Here is a 10015-nt window from a genome sequence, read left to right as displayed (position 1 = left end):
AATATATATTTATTTACATAACTGACCCCTAAGTAATATTATCATCGCAGCAACATCGTTCAGTGGACAAAGGTTCAGGTTGATGTGCGGGCAGGGAAGGGAGGCAGCCAGGGCCACTCACAGCATGCAGGTAAAGGCTAATTAATCAGTGACTTGGAGAAATATACATTAGTAGAGAGTCTCTCTGCATTATGGCACACAAATACTCATACATTATCATAATTTATCATCATCATCATCATCATCATCATCACCATTACTCTGTACCCTGCTAATGGAACGAATACCACACTAATCGAGTAACAAAATCTCTGATAGTTCTAAAGTGCTCATGACTCACTTAGATAAAACATTTATTGATCAAGAAGGAACTTAATTATTTGTTCATTTTGCTGTTAACAATAAACATAGAATGGCATGCTGGAGAAGCTTATGTTTAAAGTGACAACAAAACACATATTCCGAATGAAGAAAGGAATTAGGGGTTTGCCTTTCTTTTTACTAACATTGCAGTTCATTTCTTATACTACCCAAATTCAAGTGTATCATTAACTCTTTTTCCAGTCAGTGTCTATTATTATCTCTTTCAATTATGTTGTTATGTCAATCAGTTAAAGTCTTATGTTATCTCAGTGAAGGCCTGCTCGTAGCATTATTCCAGTTGTGTTGTTATCTTTTCGTCAGCGTCTTTTATTATCATTTCCAAATAACGGCCAATGTTATCTGTTCCAAGTAAGAATTTCTGCTGTCACTTATACGTTTGGTCTGTTATTACATTTATCACCATCACGATCTCAACCTGCACACACTGAGTCGCCCCGTCTGTCCTCCTATAAAGAGTGGCCGTTTGGTTTTAGCCACAGGCAGGCGGGTAGGAGGCGCCGTTGACGGTGCAGTAGAAGGAGAGGGAGAAGGTGGTTGCAGAGTTGATGGAAGTGGCGGTGACGGTGAAGGTGGAGGAGGTGGTGGTCCATACAGTGAGGGCGATGCGGGCCTCACGGTTGCTTCCTGTGCCTTGGCCCTCCGCACCTTCAGGATCCAGGGAGCCGTCGACCAAGGTACTGGAAGCAAAGTGGAGAAAAACGTAGGGCCGAATTCTAAACAGAAATCGAGAAGGGGAAAATATACCCCCCCATCTATTTTGCATTAATAGATTGCATAAAATATCTACAAATAAACATAAATAAACTGAAAGCCAAGATATATATATATATATATATATATATATATATATATATATATATATATATATATATATATATATATATATATATATATATATATATAATTTGGGCGATTCCAAATCCCACGAGAACGCGGCCCTGAATTTCCACAAGAATCTGTCAGCTTTCATTTTCTCCCCTCCTTCCCGGATCGCTTTGCATAAATACAAATAAATAAATAATTATAAAATCCAGTAACCAATTCCTTAATACCTCTTTTGGGGGAGTGAAAGAGCGTGAACCTAAGCTATCAGAATCAGGATCAATATTGGTGTAGGACACCATCTTACATCCCTGACATTGTTTTACATGATAAAATAACCCCCGGCCACCTCTTGGATTCGAACTGTGGCGCGTTAACACACGATTTGACAGGAACTATGCCACTGTACAATCGCGGAGTCAAAGTAATAAAAATAATGATGGTTGTATTGGTAGTAGCAGCAGTAGTAGTAGTAGTAGCAGAAGTAATAGTTGAAGTAGTATTAGTACCAGTAGTAGTATAATTAGTAGTTGAAGTAGTAACAGTAGCAATAGTAGTAGTAGTAGTAGTCGTGGTAGTAGCAGAAGCAGTTATAGCAGCAGCAGTAGTAGTAGCAGTAGTAGTAGTAGTAGTAGTGGTAATGATAATAATTATAATAATAATAATAATAGAGAGGGGGTGTTTTCAACTCACTCTTCGTCCTCCACCAGCATGTCGTCAATGGCTGAGTACCGCTTATATCGTCGCCTCTGACACACGTCGGTACCAGTGGCGACGGCGCAGGTGAAGGGCGTGGTGGTGGTGGAGGTGGTGAGCACGATGGCCGTCTTGGTGGACCGGGCTGCGACGATACGGCCATCATCGGGGTCTCGGCCTGGCAAAGGGGAGAGAGAATGACCACTCGTATTACATGTAGTGTAGGGGTTTCGTAACTCATCTTCCGAAACGATTTATTCTGAACATTACACCTCGGTATCCTCGTTTGCGCTACTGATGCAATATTTGTCAATATTAAAACAATACAGACAAAGACAGTGCTGATGTATAATATGCAAAGTGAATCGCTTAAAGAGAGTTGCTACGGAGCCTTCAATGCCATTTACAGTACTGTCGTCGGTTAAGCCGGCTCCCTACCATCTCTTAGTAACCGTTTTTATTTTATTTTTTCTGTCACGCTAATATTGTCTTGTATGTTATTGATATAAACTTTGCGATATTAAAAAAGATGTATAAAAGCCTGCAAGAGAATTGTACATTGTATTTAATTACATCGCTAAGACGTTTAAGAACTCCTAAATCGACGAACATACAAGCATTAGAGATGAGTGCTCATAGGTTTGGACGGCTTCCTTAACGAATTGTTTTGCGTAATGCACCTCATAGTCATCTTCCGTATTATTTATCCCTCTTTTGATATCGGTGCAGATTGCTTAAGCAACATACCAGATTAAGAACTCACAGAATATAGAAATACAGTGGTGATAAACGATAGGGAGCATCCTTACTCAACGAAAATATGGTCGCTAGATTACCCGATAAAAAAAGAAGTAAATTATTAACTTCGTTTTCCAAATATAATGTCTTGGTTACTGTGGCGTGAGAAGCCTTTGATCTCGTTGGAAATATTAATTAGATGGAAATGGGAGCTTGTCGTTTTCAGCCAGAGCAGGTCTGATTTGTTTTATTTTGAAAGCTCCAAGCGTGTCTTCAGCTTATGAAGGGCCTGTCTGATTGAAGGATTATTGATAAAATATGCTCTGTGTTGCAGACGGTATGAGGTTGCTTAAAAAACTGTTTAGTGATGCCAGTGAAGTCGCCACATGGAAGGAAGGAAGAGGTGATGTTTCCAAACCCTGATCTCGCGGGAAGTGATGTTTCCAGCCCCTGATCTCGCGGGAGGCGATATTTCGAGCCCCTCATCTCACGCCCGTAATAGCCTTCATAATTCAACACACGAGGGTTATGCAGGTTAGTATTTTTTCGCTTCTTTCCTCTGCGTGGTTTTATATTAATGGACTAGTAATCACTGAGTAATATTAACAATAGTATCGTCCTTCCTTCCATTTTCTCATTCAGTATTTCTTCCTGTTCTCTTTAATTATCGTCTTTTCCAATATTTCTCCTCTTTTATTTCCCACTGCGTTGCCTTCTCTTCTCTTCTATTCCTCTCTTAAATGTAATCCTGTCTCCTATTCTGTATCACGTATCAGCTTTCCCCCTAATTCCTCAATATGTATTTGCCATATTTATCAAGTACCTATCGTCTTGTCTCCTGTTCTGCAATATGTATCGTCCTTTTTTTCCTCAGTATACATCTGTATTTTCATCCATTTCTTCAGCATTTGTCTTCTCTTGCTATTTCTCAGGTATGTATCGTTCATCCTCGTATTATTTTAGTAAGTATCGCATTGCCTTATATTTCTGCAGTATCCATCTTCCTCTGTTACTCACATGATGTAGCCTATCGTCCTTGGTCCGATTATTCTTGTAAATATCGTTTTGTCTTATATTTATTTACTGTTTATCATCTTTTAACTGTTTTATTCCCATGTATCATCCTTTCTGCTGTTTCCCTACTATGTGTTTAAGCATTTCTCCAAGTTTGTTATTACGCATCTTTTCTCTCATGCCTCAACAATTTCCCTTTCGCTGCTTCTGTCCTATTTCCCCAGTATGTATCTTTTCATTTCCATTTTTTAAGAGCGTTACGAAACATCCAGTAAACATTACCATGCTAAGGATGCCCTTAAATTATCGTAATCAAGCTAACACCAGACGATTTAGCTCAGCTGAGGGGATTGCTAGGACAAAAGCCTCACCTTTGACTACTCCCAGCACTCCTAGGAACACACCGACCACCAGCCACTTCATCCTGCAAAGAAAAAACAATGAAAAATTATTTAAAAGAGAGAGAGAGAGAGAGAGAGAGAGAGAGAGAGACAAAGAGCGATGATAATGGTGATGATCATGATGATACCCTACGGATGTTGAAGAGAGAGAGAGAGAGAGAGAAATCGTACTATTTTGTAAACTCAGACAGTTTATTACGAAAACCAATATGTTGATACTGCTAGCAACGTGTGTGTGTGTGTGTGTGTGTGTGTGTGTGTGTGTGTGTGTGTGTGTGTGTGTGTGTGTGTGTGTGTGTGCGTGTTCAGATCTAATTTATGCTGGGTATTAAAGTTATTTGCTCGTCTAGTTTGATTAATGGAAACGAGCTTTACAAACCACAATGTTCTTACTGCCTAATGCATTCAGTCACAGCAGGATCAAGTTAGTCAAACAGAGTGGACAACATCTCCCTCTCCGTGTCTAATTTTAGGGAGGTGGAGGTGGCAGAACTTCTCTTCCTCATATTTCACCAAGATTTGATGCAGTTTGGTGAATTCGGGAAAAATCACATTATATAAATTAAATCGATGATGCCAGTGTGAAATACGTTGATCAAGTAAAATACAGAATGACTAGGAAATGACGACTTCTGTAGTCGAAAACATATTTTCTCTGGTTCTAGTTTCGTGTGGTGATCGACACTGAAGCATCTTGTCGTTAATGATCCTTTAGTTGCGGTCACTGTATCATCACGTAGCATCTCTAATTGGCTATTGTGATCAGTACTGAATCATCTAGTTACTAACGCCCCCTTAGCTGTATCCATAACTCGTGGAGAACAGCCACGAAAGCATCAGTCAAGTCTCACAAACCTCCTGCCTGTGACTTTATAGACCAAAGTTTCCTGTCTAATAAAGGTCAGAAATTGTTTGGGTTGTTATCATCCACACAGCTTGAGACTAAAGCTTCAAGTTCATTTCGACTGACATTCATAACTGCTGCAGTCCTTGATTTTCGGCAACTTTACATACATCCGAGGTCAGTAAATCCTTCAACACGTCAGGAAATCCGAACGAATGAAGTGAAATTCCAGTCCACCTAATTTGATTGTTATTTTTTAGCTTAATAATATTCCTGTAGGTTTTGCCACATTTCAAGACAGACAGGCACAACACACCTGTGGCAAAAAAAAAAATAAAAAAGTTATTAATTTTAAATTTTAAGTTTGACTACGAGAGCCTTGGCTACTCGTAGTCTAAAACTTATAGGCCGCATATTGGTGATGTATTCTCTTGGTTTAGTTATCGGAGCCTCGAAAACTTGTTCCTATACTTTGGGATTCGAAATGCAGTCTTGTCAGCGTATGCTTATCTCGACGCTTCACAATGTTTACTTCTCGGTAACATCAATGTCTACTGCCGGAATGCGCGCAACTTGGAGGATAAAAAGAATAGAGGAAACAAACTGCACAAGGTAAATGGACTTTTTTTTTTTTTTTTTTTTACCCGTTTGCTCCATTATTAACCTAGGCTGTGAGTGTGCAGTTGACCATAACAAATACTTCTGCGTGACCTTATATAGATGAACTTTAGTTACCCGTTGTTCTGTTCAACAAACAGCTTAACAAGGGACCTGCATGTAAACCGACTACATCAACTCGAATTCTAGGGGAGACTTAACATAAACTTAAACCTTCGTATTCTGGCTCAGATGCAGTTCTCTATACCATTCTAATTTTCTGTCAAACATCTCATCCACTTTATTCTTCCTTTCACCTCCTTTGTTGTGAAGTAGGAGCAAGTCTCCTTGGTGATAATCGCTCCCCATTCTGACTACACTTAAGCCCGTATCCCACATTCAAGTTCATCTTCGAGAACGGCCTCGATCACCACGATCTTACCCTCGAGGTTTGAACTTGGTGAAATGCCACGATCATACCTCAAACGGTAGGCCTAAACAGCCGTTTCACGACAGTCACGTTAGTGCCAAGACACACAAAGACATTGCAACGACATCCCACGACATCCTACGGAAGCGTCACGTTGTCCTGACAACACACTACGATCATCCCTCAGTTAAAAAGTAATGGTCACTTTGACCCCACGTTACGCCAAGACATCGTCACGATACGCTACGACAAGCTACGACAGCCTACGACACGCTACGGAACCGCGGTGATAATCATGACACTTTGATATTTTTCGGTTCCTTCTGATCCTCTGCCTGTTTGATGAAAGCAGGAATATGCTACATAAAAAGTTAAGGGCGTGTGAAATGTGGGACGGCGATTGAAAACTAATTTCTTAATGCAACTTTGTGTTGTAATATTCTTGCTCTACTTGACGGTTTTATTCAGATTACGTGTGTGTGTGTGTGTGTGTGTGTGTGTGTGTGTGTGTGTGTGTGTGTGTGTGTGTGTGTGTGTGTGTTTAATGCAAGGAAGAAGAAAGCAAAAGCTAGAAGCCAACAGGATTATTCCCTCCAGGAAAAAAAAAAAAAAAATAACGAACAGCCAGATTCAAGATCGTTCATTTCGAGCTGCCTGGACACATTGCGTTTAAAAGAGTTGAGGTCATAAACGGAAAGAAATACAAACAGAGGAAGACAGTTCCATAGCTGACCTGTTGCATATATGGACTGGTAATATCTACTATCCCTTGCATGAGAGAGTTGGACAGAAAAGAGGTGAGAGTTTGCCACCAGACACGTTCTACGCGCCTGCCGTAACGAAGGTGAAATGTAAGCAGACAGTTTTAAAAAGCAGTGACCATTGAAGGAGTAACTGCGCTTATATGGTGTGTTTTGCCTGTATGCAATGTTAAAGAGGACATCTAGATGTGAATACAGTGAATCAAAGCGCGCTTATTACTCTCAAGAAAGGTTTCATAAACGACTTAAAATTCGGGGCCTGTCTGCTCTTTTTTCACAGAGTATTGCGGATAGTACCTTAGAGGAGGACTGAGATTTAACACAAATAGATCATCTCTCTTACTAACCCTCGGGCAGTCGTAAACATAACTCCTAAGCCTCCTTCTGCATCCATAACGATTCCAGTACAGTAATATGATATTTTGCTCAAGCTGTCAGAACTGAAAATAACTAACTCTGCCAAGGTATATCTAGTATTGCAAATAAAAAGAAAATTGATCTCTCTAAGGCTTAACAAGACAGTCCAACACAGCCAGACCACCGCACCTCAACAAAGCCTAAGCGACGGAGAACTGGCCTAGGCGAGGTGCTCCCAGTTTTATACCTTCCCGGGAGTTATATTTATCTTAAAGATTTTAAATACTGTCTACGATGCTAAAAATAGCTCTGGGCTACAACTTCCTCCATCGCTTTCGGAAACGCCCATTACCTCAAAATAATCCAAAATATCATCCTTTTTAAATCAGTGTAGCTACACATTCTTATAATTGACGTCTGCATTCATTATTTGCGAAAACAAGTTAATGTGGAAGTTTTAATTCCAGTTTTGAGGGAAGGAGCGTGAAGAGGTGCATTGTGTTTCCTTCAGAGAGCAGGAGAGGATTATATTTAGCAGAGACGAAAGGAGGAGTGAGAGGGAAAAACAGTGAACTTCAGGACGTTGTGAGAGAGGGTTGCATTTTCCTCTCTCTCTCTCTCTCTCTCTCTCGAGGAGGAACAGAAAAATAAATGCACACTTTAGTGAGCTATTTACGCCATAATAAGTTCTAAGTCACCCTTGAATTTCCATTTTGTCACATGGGAGATTTACCTCTGACACTGTGACAACGAAAATTGGTACTACAATCCGACTCAAACTTATATCACGGATGCTTGAAAATGGTATGTCGCGTCCAGACATCACATCTCCACTGCCACTGGCCTTTGCACACGTCCTCAAATTCCAGTATCACTTCAGTACCTCTTTCCGCCGGCAGCATTTTACTTGCACATCTCTTATGACTGTCAGAGGGAAGTTTAGGAATGAATCAGAGCTTATTAGGGTGTCCATATATTCCCATTACACTGTGCATAAATTTTTGGGGGGACTCTGTGCATAATTATATACGCGTGTCTATATATATACATATATTGTGTGTGTGTGTGTGTGTGTGTGTGTGTGTGTGTGTGTGTGTGTGTGTGTGTGTGTGTGTGTGTGCGTGTGTGTGTGTGTGTGTGTGTGTATTCTCGTTACCACCAAGCATTTCTATTAATTTCTGATGTGGCCTCTCATCGTCTAAGGGTTAACCCCGTTTCGTCAGTGACGTGGTAGTTACCTTTATTCTTGCTACCTCCAAACGGTTTTATGTAACCAAGGAGAACTGGCTGAAGTTTTCCCAAGACAATATTAAAGCATGTGGTGGTAGCAAGAAAAAATGAAAAATACGTCACCGTATTGCAGCCGTCAACTCCTTGTTTCCAATGTTGTATTTTCTATTCTATTCTTGCAATCCTGAGACGATTCTATTCAGCATGAGACAGACGTTACGAACTAATAAGGTTATGTATAACCTTCATTAGTCCCTGCATAGCTAGAAGTCCTCCCAAGCATGAATTAAATCATCTATTGATAACGTGAATGAAATGAAAAATAACCTACGTTATATGACTGAAGTGGTTAAAGGTCGCTTGCACAGTCGCCCCTTTTTGTTATAATGCAAGCCAACGAAACCTTTATTCGTTTGTTTCCGCTTCATTTCCCTTCGGCCGTGACGTTTGGTGAGCTCACTGACCATCAAAGTGAGTAGCCTGTTATGAGAACGGTTATCATGGAAACCTTAGTGAGCTCCTCATCTCCCCAGTGAAGCTTATCATGTTGGAGATTCTTTTCGTTAAGATGCAGACGACTGTGGAGACAGTCTTAAAAGGTTTCAGTGGAGGAGTTTCTTCCTCCTTTATTTCAACGTTGACAGTTTTTTTTTTCTTCTTTTTTTTTTTTTTTTGAGCCATGACTCCCCTGGGAAGTTGGGATACACCAGAGCGTGCGTATCACCTGCCCCTCCCAACCCAACTCCATTCCCCTCACACACACTCCCACTCATTCTCAGTTGTTGTGGCCAATATTTCTTGCCATGTCAAATACCCCACTCTGCAGTCCTGAGTATGTACCGTATATTCCTGTACATTGCCATAACTGAAGAATTACCATCCAAGATAGAATATAGTCGACGTGATATTCGCTACGGTTCGCGAGTCATAAATTATCTTCCTCAGATAAAATTGCAAGGACAGTAGTTTTTCTCATTTTGTACACTGTATAGGTTCGTACACACACACACACACACACACACACACACACACACACACACACACACACACACACACACACACACACACACACACACACACACACACACACATACGGTCACAGGAATTAAAGGAAGACAATAATGCTGTGTACAAGTAAAACTAAAATATATATTTATTTACATAACTGACCCCTAAGTATTATTATCATCGCAGCAACATCGTTCTGTGGACAAAGATTCGGGTTGATGTGCGGGCAGGGAAGGGAGGCAGCCAGGGCCACTCACAGCATGCAGGTAATTAATCAGTGACGTGGAGAAATATACATTAGTAGAGAGTCTCTTTGCTTTATGGAACACAAATGCTCATACGTTATCATCATCATCATCATCATCATCATCATCATCATCACCATTACTCTGTACCCTGCTAATGCAACGAGTACCACACTAATCGAGTAACAAAATCTCTGACAGTTCTAAAGTTTTCATGACTCACTTGGCTAAAACATTCATTGATCAAGAAGGAACTTAATCATTTGTTCATGTGCTGTTAACAATAAACATAGAATGGCATGTTGGAGAAGCTTATGTTAAAACTGACAACAAAACACGTATTCCGAATGAAGAAAGGAATTAAGGTTTGTTGTCACTGAAGGGCTTGTCTTTCTTTTTACTAATAATGCAGTTCAGTTCTTATCTTACTCCCATAATTAATGTCTATCATTAACTCTTCTGATCAGTGTCTCTTATTATCTCTTCCA

General features: G+C 40.2%; 1 protein-coding gene across 1 annotated transcript; it reads right to left on the bottom strand.

The window, feature by feature from the left end:
- Nucleotides 1–853: 853 nt before the first annotated feature.
- On the bottom strand, nucleotides 854–4077 carry LOC145406374 (uncharacterized). The gene is made up of 3 exons (XM_080277538.1): nucleotides 4026–4077; nucleotides 1900–2080; nucleotides 854–1061 (listed from the first exon to the last, which is right to left on the bottom strand). The coding sequence occupies exons 1-3, from the start codon at nucleotides 4075–4077 to the stop codon at nucleotides 854–856; spliced, it is 441 nt and encodes a 146-aa protein (XP_080133664.1).
- Nucleotides 4078–10015: the final 5938 nt, after the last annotated feature.

The sequence above is a fragment of the Coenobita brevimanus genome, chromosome 70, assembly GCF_032717465.1.
Source record: "Coenobita brevimanus isolate Jiangsu-jjx chromosome 70, ASM3271746v2, whole genome shotgun sequence".
Taxonomy (NCBI): domain Eukaryota; kingdom Metazoa; phylum Arthropoda; class Malacostraca; order Decapoda; family Coenobitidae; genus Coenobita; species Coenobita brevimanus.
Note: the sequence above shows the minus strand (reverse complement) of the source record. Positions and strands in the feature narration are given on the sequence as shown.

Bases quoted from the DNA above. Each gene is read 5' to 3' on its own strand.
- LOC145406374 (XM_080277538.1), bottom strand. From the start codon at position 4,077: ATGAAGTGGCTGGTGGTCGGTGTGTTCCTAGGAGTGCTGGGAGTAGTC. The intron at 2,081-4,025 runs GTGAGGCTTTTG...CCCCTTTGCCAG, and splicing joins AGTGCTGGGAGTAGTCAAAG to GCCGAGACCCCGATGATGGC. The intron at 1,062-1,899 runs GTGAGTTGAAAA...CTTTGCTTCCAG, and splicing joins ATGCTGGTGGAGGACGAAGA to TACCTTGGTCGACGGCTCCC.